This window comes from Camelus dromedarius, chromosome 13 (genome assembly GCF_036321535.1).
Source record: "Camelus dromedarius isolate mCamDro1 chromosome 13, mCamDro1.pat, whole genome shotgun sequence".
NCBI lineage: Eukaryota > Metazoa > Chordata > Mammalia > Artiodactyla > Camelidae > Camelus > Camelus dromedarius.
The window spans coordinates 61,748,496-61,766,627 of NC_087448.1; the positions used below are offsets into that span (position 1 = coordinate 61,748,496).

General features: G+C 30.0%; 1 protein-coding gene across 6 annotated transcripts in view; it reads right to left on the bottom strand.

Moving 5' to 3' along the window:
• The window catches only part of NBEA (neurobeachin), a 536,299-nt gene that overhangs the window by 399,827 nt on the left and 118,340 nt on the right, over positions 1-18,132 (bottom strand). For all 6 annotated transcript variants that reach the window (XM_031465874.2, XM_064493205.1, XM_064493203.1 and 3 more), the window contains exons 12-17: positions 17,412-17,564; positions 15,037-15,205; positions 11,176-11,255; positions 10,420-10,482; positions 10,227-10,324; positions 6,508-6,600 (exon numbers count right to left, since the gene is read on the bottom strand). In XM_031465874.2, the coding sequence (XP_031321734.2) occupies positions 6,508-6,600; positions 10,227-10,324; positions 10,420-10,482; positions 11,176-11,255; positions 15,037-15,205; positions 17,412-17,564 (656 nt within the window). The remainder of the gene's footprint in view (positions 1-6,507; positions 6,601-10,226; positions 10,325-10,419; positions 10,483-11,175; positions 11,256-15,036; positions 15,206-17,411; positions 17,565-18,132) is intronic.

Here is an 18,132-nt window from a genome sequence, read left to right on the forward strand (position 1 = left end):
AAAGAGACTATTTTTCCTCATTGTATATCTTGGCTCCTCTGTCATAAAGTATTGACTACATGTGCATGGGTGTACTTCTGGGCTCTCTATTCTGTTCTATTGATTTATTTTTTTTTATGCTAAGACCATCTGTTTTGATTACTGTAAGTTTGGATTACAATTTAAAAATCAGGAAGTATAAAGCCTCCAGCTTTGTTCTTTCTCAAGATTGCTCTGGCTATTCAGGGTCTTTTGTGGTTCCACACCAATTTTAGGATTATTTGCTCTATTTCTATGGAAAATGCCTTTGGAATTTTGATAGGGATCACATTAAATCTGTAGATCACTTTGGGAAGAATGGACATTATAACAATATCACTTCTTCCAATCCATGAGCCTGGTGTATCTTTCCATTTGTCTGTGTCTTCTTCAGTTTTTTTTCATCAATGTTTTACAGTTTTCAGTATATAGATCTTTCACCTCCTTGGTTAAATTTATTCATAAGTATTTTATTCCATGAACTCTTTCATTCTTTGTCTATATCTTTAACCTCCTTTCCTATTTGTCATCTTTGTCTCTTGGTGCTGCTTCTTTGTAATTTCTTCATTTCTTCCAGTTCACGAATTCTTTCTTAAATTCTATATAATCTGTTTAACATGCCCATGGAGCTGTTAATTTTAGTTAGTACCTTTTCATTTCCAGAAGTTACTTTAGATTTTTTATTAAAAGCTGAAAGATTTGTTTCAATATGATCTTGTTTCTTAAGAATTGTGTCTTCTATTATGTTTGAAATTCATTTTTGGCACATTAGACTCTCCCTTACTTTTGTGTACCCAGCTATACATCTGAAAGGATTTGTGATTTTTCTAAGTTTTTAGTAGTACAAGTGTTTCAGGATATCTTGTTTCACCCATCATCTTTCTTCTCTAAGAATCTGTATTAGTTACACGTTAAGTCTCCTATGCCTTTACCTTTCCTCTTATTTCATGTTTTTGGTCCATGCATTGAGACGGTTCAGTTCACTAATTCATGATATCACGACATAAGAGGCAGAATATCACCTTTGGTGCTCTACTTGAATTTCAAATGCACTTTTCAAAAATAAAATTTAAAGGTTCCACCACAGCCTCCACACTAGTTCTATCTCACTGAGTACCTAATTTGATGATTCTTATCTTGTCTCTGGTTGCCATGCTCCTTCAAACTAGCTATTTTTCATTTTCACATTGTTGCACTCAGATCTCTCTGCTGTGAATTTTACATGATGAGATCCCTGCAGGCACTGTAAGGCAAAGATTCCTCTAAAAAACTGACCTGTAGTATAAAACTTAGCGTGCGTGCTTTAAGTCCTGAAGCCAGCATCCCAGCATGCCAATATCCTTATACTCCCACGAGTTCAAGGACAGGGAAATTCACCTGGCTTTCCAGTGGTAACTTACATAGAAGCCAACGTTAAGATTTCTCAGAAGGCGGGAAGCAGGGGAGAGGGAGAGAATAGTAGGTAGGAATCTCTGAGATCAAAACATCCCTCAGGATTTGCTGCTTTTTAGTCTTTACCTTGGCCCCTAACATAGTTCTTCAGCTGACTGTCATTCCCATGGGAGAAAGAACCCTCATCAGTTGTCATTTTTCTCTGCTGGTACCACAACAGAACACTGAGACTCATCTGTCTTGAAAAGTTCTGATTTTATCAAAACTGCACTGAGTGTACCTCTTACCTTTCTGTTAACTGTTCAGATTAACACATGGCAATATACTGTGACCTCTTTACATCTACTATATCGTTTATCCTTAAAATTCAATATGAGAGGCAGAATAATTTTATTCATTTATAGGGTAAAAACTGAGTATCAAAGAAGTTTCTAAGACCACTCAAAAAACATGTAGCTAAGCCAGGATCCAAACCTAATGTGTACTTCATTGGTTCTCCAACTTGAGAGCCATGAACTATGTGTATTTTACTAACCAATTATCTCATTTAACCATCAAGGTGTATATGCTTTCTTTTATGTGTTATTTTTGAACTAAATTTAACTTCACAATCATATTGATAGGAATCATTTGGACTGTGTAGCTAAGTAGTTAAATTAACATTTCAGTGTTAGCCTTAGTCCTTTTGCTCCATAATTGCTCCAGTAGACAACTCTTCATTGATTTTACTCAATCTAACTCCATTAATATATAATTACTGAAAAATTTTCCAAGATTTTAAGTTGCTTTTTACTTTTAATATTTGTAGTTTTTTTAAATAATGTTTTTGTTGAAAAATTGTTTCTACAGGTAACATTCACATGATTAAAATATTAACACAATCCACATCCATCTTCATTTCTATCAACTTCCCATTAGAAGCCACTACTCTTGATTCTTATTTCTTATGAATTCTACTAGACTTTCTCACTAGAAGTGTAAGAAGTATTATATTCTCATATTCTCTTTTTTATACAAAATAGCATCCAATACATACTCATTTATACTAGTTATTTTTAACTTTTAACAATATAGTTGTGATACCTATATATAAAGAATTATCTCATTAGTTTTGTTTATAACTGCATAGTATTCTATTTTAAAAATGAACCATAACTTATTTTTAACAAACCCCCTATTAATTAATGGAAATTTAAGATTTCTGATAACATTTACCACTATAAACAAAACAACATTGAATAAATCTTAATAGCCATCATTTCACATGCATGCAAGTGATAAACTGCTGGATTAAAGAGTATATATGTTTGTAATTTTGACAGATATTGATCAAAATTAATACACTGTACTCCACATAGGGTTATACTAATTTATGTTTCACTTAGCAATGTGTGAGATGCTTGCTCTTCCTTCAAACTTGCTAACAGAGATGGAGGTTGAATTTTGAGATTTCTATCAATCTAATATGTGAAAAATGGTGTCTTACTTTAGTTTTAGATTTCCCTTATTACAAGCAGAATTCAGCTATTCTTAAATGTTTATGTGCCATGTATATTTTCCCCTACAGACTATTCATTTACATCTTTTGCATATTTTTTCTCTGGTTGTCTTACCAATTTCGAGGGAAGGCTATGCAAAGTTATCATGTAAGATTCTTTTAAGTTCCTCAGTTTCTACACTAATTATGAAGATTATCATTTATTTTGTACATTCATATTTTTGTCCTTTTTTGACTTAATGATGCTTTATCCATTTCTATCATGATTTTTAAAAATCAGATTTTTAAATGATTTTCCAGCTTCTGAATAATTCCTACTTTCCTATTATTTTCAGTTTTTGTTAATATTTGTCTAACTTTTACATTATAATTCTTTTTTTCTGTATTTCTTTTCTATTTACCCAAAGCTACAATATTCCTCTAAGCACTTCTTTAGCTGTATCCCACAGATTTTTTTGAAGTTGTTTTCTAAAAATCCTGCAATTTCTATTTGACACAAAAGTTTAATAAATTTTAAATGTGAAGGTAGAAGAAACTTTGCTGTCTGATTTTGTTCCTATTGTCTAATTTTTTTGCATGTTAATAAGAGAATCTTGTCTGCTTGTTTCTATATTTTGGAATTTTTCTCTGATGCTTACTACACCATGTCAAATTTTCATGCAGGTTCCATGAGTACTTGAAGTTATATTCTTTATTAATGTGGTATTGAGTTCAAACTATATTAATTAGATTTATCTTATTATTTAGATTTCTCTCTCCCTTGACTTTGTATGGGCTGGGATGAATTAAAGTTTGTTTTAATGTTTTAAGTTATCATTGATTGTGTATTTCTCCTATAATTTCTGTTTCATCAAAGTTTCAAGCTTTAATATTATAAAGTGTCTTTCTTTATAATGTTTATTGCATTTCAGCTTGAATTCTAATTTGCCCAATATTAGGATCATGATTCCTGCTTTTTTTCATTTGTATTTACATAGTATAACTTTTTACTCATCCTTTTATTTTCAGACTTTCTAAATCACTTTGATTTTTAGTATCTTTCTTGCATTTAGAACTGGGTTTTATCACTGTGATCAACTGTGATATTTTTCTTATCAAAAAACTTCACATTTAAAGTAATTAAAAAACTTCTACATTTATTTTATGGCAGATATGTTTGCTGTTAGATATGTCACATTTTATGTTATGTTTCCTGACTTCTATAGATTTTTAAAAACTTCCATTACATGCATTGTTCTCAGTTTTGTTCATACCCTTTTTTTTTTTTTAATATTTTGACAGCATTACAATTTTGTTTAACTGCTTATCTTTGGAACTATAAAGAAATAAGAAGTCCTCTATGTGTTTATTAGGAAGTATATTTCCCTACCATGAGCAATGATAAACTCAGTATATTTACTCTTTATTTTCCCCCTCTCTTAAACCATCAAATTTTATTCAGTAGGCCTACATTTCTAATATTACATTTGTCAGCTTATAGGATATCCTGACTCTTTGAACTACTCTCCTTTCCCTAGTCTTTTTCCAACTGATTATAATTATAGCATTTTTACCTTATTAGGGCATATAAAAAGGAAATTCTGGTATGTCACTCTAACTCAAACATTTGTTTCAGCCTTAGTTTTACTGTTAAATTAATTCAGTGTTCACCAGTGGTACTTAGCTGTAGTCTGTCCAGTCAATCCTTACTGGCTGAACTTCATCCCCCAGCAATTTTCTAAAGAATTATTCAGAAAAACAGTTCATCATATGGTTAAAAATTGTTTGGCAGCACCTTTTTTACATAAAGGATATCTCGGCTTCCATTTTCTTCACTTGAGGATCTTATGGTTGTTGCTCTACATTTTCTATATTGAAGGTCATTGTAGAGAAGTCTAAGGCCAGACTCAAATTTTTCCCATTAATTTGTGCATTGCAGAACAAAGGATTTTATTAAAAACTTATATTTAAATCCTGTATTTTCATGCTGTCCATTCCAGGAAAATTTTTTCTGGTACATTAAAAGGGCACAAAAGTATGCCTTTTAATACAGGTGGCAAAGTCTATATTAGGACCTCCATGAATTATAGCTTTAAATATTTACTTTAGTTACACTTGCACTTTTCCTATTTGGAAATTTCATTTATGCCATTTTTGGATTTCTGTGCTTTTTGTATCAATCATTTGCTCTTTAATCCTTCTGAACCCTTATACATTCATCCACACACATTATTTGCTTTGTTTTCATTTTTATCTTCTGAGTATCTTAGTATGCTACCCGCAGAGTTTCTCTTCCTTGAGTTTCTTCCAACTTCATTTTTATTTGCGAGATAGTTTTTTCCTCAAAGTTTTTCAAAAGTTTTGTTAGCTCATGACAGAACACTTCAATGTCATTCTACCATTTCTTCCAACTTCTTGAAATTCTGTTTAGTAGCTGCCCTTCATCAGAAGGAATTCACTTATTTTTTACTTATGGTAAAAATTTAATTCATATTTATTATGTATTCCATGGGAATATTTTCCAGTGAGTGTTCTTCGTGTACTAGTTGGTTTTGTTTATCTTTTCCACATTTCTATATTTTAAAATGTGTTTTCTTGACAATATTTTAAAAAGTTGTAACTAGGACTAGAATCCTCTATTATTTCCACGCAATTTCCTTTACTTAACAGAGCTAAATGCATGATCCTAATCTCTTCACATAAAAAGTGATATGCTCTTACTCTCAGTATTCTACCACGTAGTGTATTTATAGGTCTTCATATACACATGACTCTTTTCTACAACCCTGGACTCGTTGTACTATCCCCTATAATATCTCTATTCTCTTTTACTTGACTATTGATTTGATGCCAAAATGAAAATAACATCTATTCTTCTAGACTATTTAGCATGTTAGAGATGTTTTATCTGAATGTAGTGCAGTTTTCAACAGTGTCATCAGTAAACTCTTGGTAACTCAAAAATAGCAAAAAGAACTGGCAACAGTAAAGTTCTGAGAGAAACCCCACTTATCAATACTAAATGGCAACACTACCTTCTTGAAGTCATTTGTATAGAAAACGGATTTAAACAAGACTATTCATGCACAGGACAACATAGTATGAAAAACACTCACTATGTCAGCAGGTGGTTTTAAAAAGTATCTAAATTCTAGACTTTGGTAGAAAAAAGAGATATTGTAGGATCTTCAAATCACAATAAGCCTCAACGTTAGAAAAAAATACAAACAAATATTAAATATTTACTTAGCATGTGAGCAAAATAGCAGCTCTCAGGGAGACCTCAACATACATACATGTGTCAAGAAAGTTTTCATTGAAATCATATCCCTATGTGCTTTGTTTTATTTGATAAAATATTTTATTATATCCTTAAAAGAACAACACTTCTTTCCAGCAGGCAAATAGGAATAAACTATATTACTTAAATGTAATTTTGTCCTATAATCTACTATTAAAAACATATTATTTTATAAAACATTTTTAAAACTTCTACCACAAGAAGCTATTATTTTCCATTGTAAGATAATTCCAAATTCATATTTACATTAAATACAAAACTAGTAAAAATGCAATTTAGTAGATATTCCTATAATTCATTATGAAAAATACCAACTTACTTGTGACCTAAATGCTTCAGAAAGTATCCCAGAACCTTCAGAGCTTGAACCCAAATACTTTCACTTTTAGAGGCCAACAATTTGTAGATTACCCTAAAACATAGAGGTGAATGATCTTTTAAGCACTTATAAATATTAAAAACACAAGCACTGTATACTTTACAAATAAATTATAAACACATAAAACAAAATATCTCTCAGGATTTTAAATTTTTTGGAGAAGTTAAAAATAAGCATATTAATTTTTCTTTAAATTTGGCCTTCAAATAAATACTCAAAAGGACAATGTGACTGGTTGTTCTTAAGTATTGCCTTCCAGCACAGTGAACAAAATTTTCAATTTTAAGACCCATGCTTAGTTAAGTCACATCTCTTCTTCCATTAATTTCCCCTGACATATGCACGTGATGATCTTTTTTCTTGGTTATGGCTAATTAGACCATAGGTACATATCTGACCAATAATTTTGCTTTTCTGAGAATTTGGAATGAGTTCTGAGAAACAATATCTAGTCTTTGCTAGGCTCTTGAATTAGGAAATGATTTAAAATAGGAACTATAGGACACCCTTGTTTTGTTCACAAAGGCGTCTATACACAGAAGGAATAAAGCACTACACAGAAAGTAGCAGAGAAAGCAAACATGATTTCTCACAGCTTTCCAATTCCTGGTTCCTACCCTAATGTGTTTCTATAATAAACACATTATTCTGATTTTACTTAAATTAGTTAGAGAAGTTTTCTGTTACATTGGGCAAAAAAGTCTCTTCTAACACATGACCTAACCTAATATATACAGTCACTTCAAATTCTATATGAAAGCAGGGTCATATTCATTATAATATTTAGAAGTACATTAGAAATTTCATCCCATAGTTTTTCAAAAAAGAAAGCAAATATTTTTTTCTATAAAGTAGAAGGGAGCAATAATAACACTATATTCTTTTGCAACTAATTCTATAATTTAAGAAGGTTCTTTGAGGGTGGCAGTGGTTGAGCATTATTCTATTAAATACTTTTACAAAATAAGACAAGTTTTATTCTATTAATGTCTTTTTTAAAAATGTCATTTATACTTTTAAAAAATAAAACGTCATTTATATTTTGAAGGTGAAGTAATCTAGCCTGAACAAAAAAAGCTCGTAAAAGAAGATGTAGTATAATTTTCCTAACATTTCAGTGACATTAACAAAGGGGAACAAATAACTGAAAGTTAATGACATCTATTTTATATTTATCAGTATCTTATACTATTAAAAATATTATTGATAATGCTTCTCTTTTTTGTGTTACTCTACTGAAGAATAGACTATGAGAAGAAGTAAACTCAAGAGTGATTATTTCTTTTGGAAGATAAATTTTTTGAAAGCCTCAAATTTCTAAATGAATATATATTTATACTGAAATCTATTTTCAGATCTTTCAAGGACCAATATCAATAATGAAAAAAACACAAATATGAGGATAGAAAAGTTATACATGTCAAAAAAGAAATATTCAGGAAATCATAAGAAAGAACATTTAACAGCAAAAGTAATCTTGAGAATCAAAGTAAAACCTCACAGCCTAAAAATGTGGCTATATTCGGATATATAATAAGACACTCACACAGAATTCCCATTCTCTAGAAATAATTTTGAGTTAAAAGGATCAACAGAAACTATGATTTAACATTTAAAATATGAAAACATCTAAGGCCATCAGACATCTATGCTACAAAGAATTTTCTTCACAACTAGACAAGTGTTTCTTACAAAACAAGTTACAGAATGAATAGGAAATTTACTGACAAGTCAGTTAATGACTACTTATTTATGATAAGATAGGTCAATTCTAATTCATTTGCTCCAGATTCCTATATTCAAGTCAGAAAATGATCTAAACTATGTGAAACCAGAAACTGTCTAATCTTTTCTTTAAAGTTTTTCAGATATAAAAACATCACATTTTTAATATTCAGTTCAGTGTTGTATTATCACAAGCTCTTCCTTAAGTCCAGTTAAAATAGCACGAGAACAAAATAAGTGCATGTGTATGAATTATATAACTGTTACCCTTTAATATCTATTTTCTAAGATAGAATTTTAAATACTCTATCTCATAGGCCAATTTTTTCCATCTGTTAAACTAGAGCCTACATTCTTCACATTGTTTTGAAGTGCAAAAACTGAAGTAGCAAATTTTCCATCTTTGTGACTATTCTGAACACCCTGGTAACAATGTGGCATGTTCAGCTGGTGCCAAACATGAGTAACAAGGCCTTTGTATTCATTGTCCTTAATCAATTCTTTTATTTTATACATTTAAAATACTATTTCAGTCCTCCTGTAAGATTATTACTTCCAGTGTGTCAAAATAATGTTATTTCTGCACTTCACCATTATTAATCAATCTAAAGTTAGTATCATCTACAAGGGTGATGAGTGTATTTTCAATTGATTCCTTAATTGATCAGTTAACATAAATAAAGCAGGTACTAGATCTAAGTTCAAGGATATACTATGTGTTCTATCTAAATATAATTTAAGAATGAGTATAATTGTATGTATGTATTATATTATTAGGCTGAACAGTATGAAATTATCATTATTTGGTAAAATCAGTTAAGTGTCAGCAATTGCATATAGTTTAACCACACAATAATAAAATACTTGTAGTTGTTAGTAATTAAATGTATAATTCTCTTAAATAAATAACCCATTGGTTATAAACTCAAAGGTAATAGTGATTCACAAACTGAATATTCATATAGAAATAAAGTGATTGCTTCTCTGATTTGAAAAGGAAGTCCTTCTAGACTATAAAGTTATTATTTGCTGATATAAATGGACAAGTAAAAGAAGCACTAATAAAATCCCTCCACATTTACTGATATATTATTTCCAAACTTTTTATAACCTGTGTAAGTTCACTGAGGCGCACATGGCATAACCTAGATTTCTTCTTTATTCAAATAACTCAGACTCCAGAAAAATAAAAATGGAGAATCCCTAAGGGACTAGGTTATAGGTTTAAGTTCATAAAAATACTAACCAAGAAACTATGTTTTACTCATTTACATAATTACTTTACAATCACCTAGTTCTCAATTCTTTTGATTTTGGCTTCTTGTTCCAAAATACTTTCTCTCCATTATTCCAATTGCACTGCTACTGCACTAGCACATCCTCCCATTTATCCCACTGATAAATGAAATACTCCCTCTACTGATCCTGCTACATCAGTTTTGTCCCTTTGCAACTCATTTTCCACACTGTTGATTGTAAATCTAGCACAATGGAAAACTGAGCAAATCTTTAATTTTCATCAACAACAGAATGAAGCCTAAACATCTTACTATTTATTACATAGATCTTCCAAATTTGGCCACTATCTAACTCTTGAGCCTAACTAAATTCAGAATATTCTTGAACTCTCTTTTGCTGAAATATATCGTGCTCTCTCTTGGCTTCTTGCAAAAAAAATCTGCTCTTCCACTACTTGAAATGTCTTTACTATAGCAACAACAATATAATTACCCTTCTTGAGACTTGAGACCCATTTTCTATACACTACATCAGTTTCCTTGAGTATTAGAGAATTAATAACACCTTTCTCCCTCTATACCCTTCTTACGTGTAAGATTTTGCTATATTTACTTAAAAGTTAATTCAATAGGGGTTATTCTAGGAAGCACAATTGTACTTAAAGTCCATTAATAACACTAATGTTATAATCATACCTTATTCCATTTCTTTGATCAAATGCTGGTATCATTGAGGCTGGGTGTTCTGACATTAAAGCCACTAGTAACTGTAACACATCATGAATATTTTCATCCTGCATAATAAGGATCATCAATATTTATTTTTTATAAATGTTTTCTCATGCATTGAATAAAATTGTTAAAACAGAAGACCCAGGCCATGTCCTACCTCATGCATCGTAAGTAGGTAATTTAGTATACTCTGAAGTTCATCTTCCTTGACCCCTCGATCCTAATTTTTAAAAAGAATTACTTAATATAAATCTAAAATTAAATTTTTAATTAAAGACAGGCATCAAAATGATCACTTTAAAAGAAAATATGAATAGAAGTAGTGATGTTTTAATTAAAATATCTAGATATTTCATAATTCATAGGCTATATTATTATAAGCTAAATAAGTAAATATTTAGAAAATTGTATCTATTCTAACATTGCTAATATTTGATTGACTTTCACTTTCAAAAATTATTATATTTTGATCATTTATTATATTTATATTACTACTTTCTAACCATGTATTCTTTTCTTAAAATAATGCAAATTACCAGAAAGCTTTACAATGTCAATTGCTGTGTACTTGCCTTTACTTTCTATTTGTCTTTATCTTAATATTTTAAAAATCCTACTGTGATAAATACATAATGTAAACCTTCTCAAACAGGGACACAGGTCATTTACTAGAATAAAATCTATATGCTCAATTTTCATGCATATGTTCCTCATCCATTTCTGCTACACCCATATGAAGGATCTCAAAGATTTAACAAAAAGTGAAGCTCAACAAAAGTTAACACTAAGATTTTGAAAGCAATTCATGCATTAAAGGTAGTTACTACTAATTTTACAGTAATGATTTAAACTATGCCAAAATTTTCTTTTCACTTAATATATTGTAATTTTTAATTAAGTAAAATCGTTTTACCTTTAATATAAGCTGTTTCAGGAAAAGTAGCATAAAAGCACGCAGTGATATAATTTCTTTTTGTGATGGCCGGGGACCATCTAGAAATAAAACAGAAAATAAAAGGAAAAAAAAATTCCACTTATTATTATTATTTAACAATAAGCTTAATGCGATTATGTTGGGATATCACGGAATTCTTTAAGTTATATTCACTATAATTACACTTATTAGTATTAATTCTGTACAATTTCAATACAATCAGAGAATATAAATATTATTTTCAGATTTTTGGCAAGTAGTATGATCAGCAGTAAAGAAAGAAATGGGGTTGAGGAGGTGACAAGGGCTATTCAGTGTCAGAGCTGAAGACAGTCAGAGCCAACTAGCAATGTCAAAGCTGAGAAGGTGATGGGTCACATGTCAGAATGTTGGTTTCATAAAGTAGAATAAGTAAATATATAAAAATATTAAAGATAATAGGAGCCAGATTTCTCACTTTTGAAGGAAGAAAGCTGTAAATGTAGTAAATTTGAAGCTAGACTGAACCATGGGTTTTGGATTGGAATTGAAGATACTGGTATGAACTCATGGTTATTAACAGAGATCAGTTTAGATGTGTGTGTGTATATATGTGTGTATACATATATATGTGTGTATACATATATGTGTGTATATATGTATATGTATATATATATATGTGTGTGTGTGTATATATATGTATATGCATTTAAGCTTGTATTTTCAGGATCTGTCCAACAAGAATGCCTAGAAGCAATGACACCCAGAGAGCAATAAACACAATAAATACACCTAAAACCCAGACCTTCCTTGGTTTCCAAAAAAACATATCTACAAAACAAGCTTCTTGGAAAAATGGCTAATTCCAGAACTGAGATAAGAAAAATATAAGATGAACCAAAAATATCTTGCACCAGAAAGCAAGCAAGTACTAAAAAATTATAGACATTTGTCATAAAGGCCCAAGAACTCAAGTGAAGGAGCTCCTAAGAGAAGAAGCCAGATCTCATACAACTTGAACATCAAAATAATGATCCAACTGAGGGGACAGACATTGCACTAAATCCTTGCAGTGGCTTGTTTTTTAAGTTTCACTGGAACAAACCACACCCATTCATTTACATACTGTCTGTGGCTGTTTCTCCGATACAGTGGCAGAGCTGAACACATGTAGCAGAGATCTATGGCTTCCTAACCCTAAAATATTTATGGTCTGGTCCTTTGCAGAGAAAGTGTGCCAACTGTTGATATAACATACCAAATAAAACAGAAATCCATGAAATTTACACTGAGACTAAACAATAAACAAATAAAGTAGTAAATGAAGGAGAAAAATAAATTCCTCCTTATGGCAGAATCCAGATTAATAAATATCTTAGAAAATGTTGCCATTTGACAACCATCACAGTAAAAATCAATTCTGACAAGAGTCATCAAGATCTAAAACCAGCAGGTAAAAGTTTGTTGAAGAAAAGGATATTTACATAGTCTCCACGTATTTCTCCACCCAGTACTTATGATCACAGAGGAGAAAGTGGAATTTTATAGTAAAGAAACCTGGTAGACACCAAAAGTTAACATCCCTAGTGATAAAACAACTCAACATCATGTGCCTTTTGACATGGTAACAACGACACAGAACTTGTATGACTTCTGTGTGATTCCTTCCAAAAATGAAAAACCTGAGTCATCATGAGGAAATATCAAATAAATTCAGATTAAGGGACAGTCTGAAAATTTGCCAATATTCCTCAAAAACATCAAGGCTATGGAAGACAAGGACTTACAAAAAGAACTATTCTAACTGAAAAACATTAAGGCGACAAGACAACTAAATCCCGTATGATCCTCGACTGGGATTCAGGAAAAGAAAAAAAGACTAGAAAGCATATTATTAGAATAATTGGTGAAATTTGAATGGGATTTTTGGATTAGATGATAGTAGTGTATTAATATTAATTACCTGATTTTAACAGTTTCCCTTCATTATCTAAGACAGTGCCCTTACTTTTTAGGAAATAAACATTATTTAGGAGTAAGAGGGTACCATATCTATAATTTATTCTCAATTGATTCAGAAAAAATATGCATATTTGTTTATATAAAAATAGAATGGTTTCTACATGATAAAATGTAGAATACTGAGAAATATGGTGGGGGTATGTAAGAATTCTTTGTATAATTCTTGCAACTTTTCTGTAAATTAAAAATTAATTTTTTGAACCATAAATGAGTATGTGTGAATGTATGATTTGTCTAGAGTAGAGAAAACTCTATCAGAGTGTAATTTTAAAAAATAGGGCTCTGAATCAATAGACATGATTTAGATTTTAGATCTGTTACTTTGTATCAACTTTCAGTTTCCTAACATACAAAATGGGAGTGATATTTACAACATAATTATAGATAGATATGGTCCTATGTGTATTTATAAATATGTTTATGTATATATAATTATATTACACATAAATGATTCAAAAAAATTAACATGTAGGGTACTTAGCATAGATTCCAACTCATGGTAAGTATTAAGTTAATTTCAGACATTATTAAATCTAGCAGCAATGGATTGGGAGTTCGAGATCTGCAGATACTAAGTACAGAATTTGCAGAGAGCAACATATAAAATAGATAAACAACCAGTTTATTCTATAGCACAGGAAGTATATTCAATACCTTGTAGTAACCTATAATGAAAAAGCATATGAAAATGAATATATGTATGTATATGTATGACTGAACTATCATGCTGTACACCAGAAACTGATGTAACACTGTAAACTGACTATACTTCAATAAAAAATTTAAATAAATAAGTGAATAAATACAAGCAAAGGAAAAAGCCATAAATGACAGAATATAGATTTGAGTGTAAATAACACAATTTTAAAGTCACATTGATAAAATGAAAGACATAAAAGTAATAATAAGTGAATACTAAAATAGTGAAATTTGATTTTTCCTTATCAAAAAAATTTTTATGAAATTGTAATTTTCAATGCTATTATGAGTATGCTGAGAAAAGCACCCTAATGTACTGCTGGGGAAAACTGTAAGCTAGTACAGTATTTCTGAAAAAATTCACAATATTTGTCATGAAGCCATTTCTCAGTAATTGTAAACAAATCAAAGATGAGGTGAATAATTACAAAGGAATAGATCACTGCATTATTTATAGAATCAAAACTTTAGAAACATGTAAATGGTATATCCTCTTAGATTACTATGTAGAGCTGAGGAAAAAAACACAAGAAGAAAACAAGAAAATTTAAATTCTGTGAAAGAGTTTAAATATTTCACATGTTTATGCAACAAAGAATAGGAGAAGCACATACACCAAACTTGTAATAGTAACTGTTCCTGGGGTTTGGGTAATGAATAATTTTTTCTTCTATATTATTTTATTTTATATGAATACATGCTCAAATAATTAGGAAAACTGGCAATATTTTTAAAACAACACACTACTTTGAAGAATTAAATTAGATTCTACTACACTTGGAACAAAGAGTAAAGTTTAGGGAAAACATATAAAGAAAGGAAACAATCCCAAAATGTTTAAACAACTGTATTAGAACACATTGGCTATGATCAACATCATTCATCTGTTTTTAATATTATGTTATCTTCCTGAATCACAACAACCATATAGGCTATTTATTTTACCTACCTTTATTCCAAAAAATAATTTAATACCAAAGGTATAAGCTTCTTCACCACAATAAATTCTCAATATACCAGTCTACTACATAAGAAAGACAACAGGTCAGAGTTAATTTCATAACCATGCACATCTGTTCACTGTAATAGCACTCAGGATACAGAGCAATCACAGTACAGTGTAAGAAGTATTGTACTTACCTAAACCTTTGGGTGTAATGCCACTACTGTCAGCAGGATTAATGACCCAGTAATAATATTTTAGTGTGTGCATTAGCTGTAATACTGTTCCTACTCTGCGTATAGTGGTGTAAATGGTAGCAGTTCCAATAAATTCAGCAGACAAATAAGTGTACAGGGAAAGTTGAACCTAATACAGAATATGAACAAAGCATTAAAATAAAGTTAAAATGCCTGAAGTGTTTATATTACAAATATACCTTCTATTCTAATTTAAATGCAAATTATTAAAGGCCGAGAATCATTTATTATGAGATTAAAAATAACTACTTACTAAATGTTATTTGCATTAAAAATAATCTACAATCAACACATTATAATAAAATTTATTTTAATAAAGGTAATCTAATAATTATTAATAAAATAATTTAAATGATTCAATAATTCCATTGAAGTATCTGATATATCAAATTATTTAAAAGGCCAACTAGACTAAAGAGATTAATCAAAGCACAGTGCAGCAGTTCAAAGGAACAGAACTTAATGTTAGTCAGCTACATCATACTTAGAATATACTGTTGTCATAGATCCTACAAGTTTATGTAATTTCAGATCTTCTTAATCTATTGCCACAGTATCAGAATCTAACCATGTAAATAAACAGAAGGCAAGTTTAAACACCTTGTTTAAAGAGTGAACAAATTTCAAGTTTGAGTTTTAGCACAATTACTATGACAAACTTTGTTTAAAAGTAAAACTTAAATATTATCTAACCAAGGTTATGTGGGAGATTTGAAGATTATATGGCAGCTCAAATTCATAAAAAATGTCCCTCATTATTGACTTCTTCCAGAATATAAAAGGTCTAAATTTAGGTATGCAAAATAATAAAAATTTTGTTGATATTTAGAAAAAAATGTATGTATATATTTATTTTAAGACAAATACTTCTACATATCATGATATAAACTCTATATTCACAATACAAGCAATTTTTCAGCCATAATAATGACAATTATCATAATCTAACTAGTTATCTATTATTTTCTCTTTTCCTTTATTTAATAACCAGTGTACCAGATTCTCTTTCTTGGAAAGGTATGAATCACATCTAATGACTTCAGAATGCAGTCATTACATCCAATTATTTTTTACCGTTTTAGAGTTGATTTTCAAGAGTTCCTTGTCTATTATGAATTTTATTTATTGATATTTTCTCCAACTTTTTATTCTGAAAATTTTCAGACTAACAAAAAAATTGTTTACATCATAACAAATTTACCAACTGTTAATATTTTTCCATATCTGCTTTATTTCTATGATATTATATATAGTTGTATAAATATATTCTGATGAAATGTTTCAAAGGAAGTTGCTGACATTCAGACACTTTACTACTGAATACTTCAGTGTAAATATCCTAAGAATAATGACATTCTCCTACATAGACCATAATACAATTCCTCCACTCAGTCAATTTAACTCTTTCACAATGCTAAGGTCTAATTTAGCGTTCATACTCAATGTTTCCCTTTTGTCCTGATAATTTTTGACATTGTAAAAAGCACCTCCTAACCTATCATCTGTTTATTAACATTATCTCTGAAGGTCATTTAACAAAATCTTTCATTTTGATATCATCAAATGCATTAATTGTTTCCCCTAAATAGAAAGGTTTTGAAGGTCATATTTAAGAACTTTTTGACTATCCCCAAACTGCAAAGATATCTTTCAACAATTTCTCCTATTAGTTTTACAGTTTTTAACTTTTCAAATTTAGGTCTTAAATTTAAATGGGGTTCACTTTTGTATAAGGTAAGAAATAAGGCTTCAACTTTTTTTTTTCCTTTTTATGAGCAACCATTACCACTATCTAGTTCCAGAACTTCCTCATCACTCCATAAGGAAACAATTTTTAACTATAGTTTCATTTTATTTTAATATTTACATATTTACCATTTTGTATTTTGGTACGGCCTAATACAACTGCTTTTTTTTTTTTGGTTCTGCAACAAAATTTATTATACAAAGAAAGAATACTTTGAACAAATAGACCCTAGATATTTCTATTAATAGTATTTGGTTTATTTAAAAGGCATTCTGGTTGACTATCAAAAGAACTGAAAAATCCAAATATTTTCTTTTTTTAAATTTTTCTTTTTTTTTCCTTTTTCGAGGGGCAATTAGGTTTGTAATATATTTATTTAATTACTTATATTTATGGGGGTACTGTGGTTTGATCTCTGGACCTTGTGCAAGCTAAGCATGTACTCTACCACTGAGCTATTACCTCCCCAAATGTTTTCTACTGTATAATCTAGGTCTAATATCTAGAACTTATATGTATAATTTATAACATTACACTAATATGAAATGAATGATAATAAAGTGTATACCTTTGCAGGTGTATGTATCCAGATGGCTGGGTTGAATAAAATGTGATCACAAAGCTGCTTCAGCAAAGGTGCTCCATGAGATAAACCATCAAGGTATTTTGCAAAGGATAAAAATTGCTCCAGGACAGCTCTAGTTATATGAACTCTTGATGACTAAAGAAAGAAAACAGAAATTCCAGCTGGAAATATACAGATTATCAAACTGTAAAACTGCTGACTTAGAATAAGTACATACAAATTTGTCATAACACCTTTCTTAATACTATAAATAGAGAATAGAACATTCTATACTTTCTTTGCTATTCAAAATTTAATTAGATTTAGAAACCTAGAATTTTAAGATAGTTCTCTAAATGTTAGTTTATTATTTGAAGTTCTTTCGAGGACAACTGCAGATAAATAACTCAGGTTAAATAACGCCACTCTCAACTCAAGCTAAAGAAATAAAATAAGTTGCAAATAAAAATAATTTCATTTCATTTGTGTAGAAATTTACTAACAAGTAAGATCTTAGACAAAGAAAATTAAAATGGAGTGGAATTACTATCATGATAACACACACACACACAGAACTAGGGAAAGAGAAGTGCTTTCATTAGCTCTAAACCAAAGTGAAAATAAAGTGACCCTACCATTCCAATAAAACCTTTCTTGCAAAAGATAAAATTGAGTTTCACAGGGATGAACGCAATGCATCTGGCTTCGCATAAAACCTCCCCGG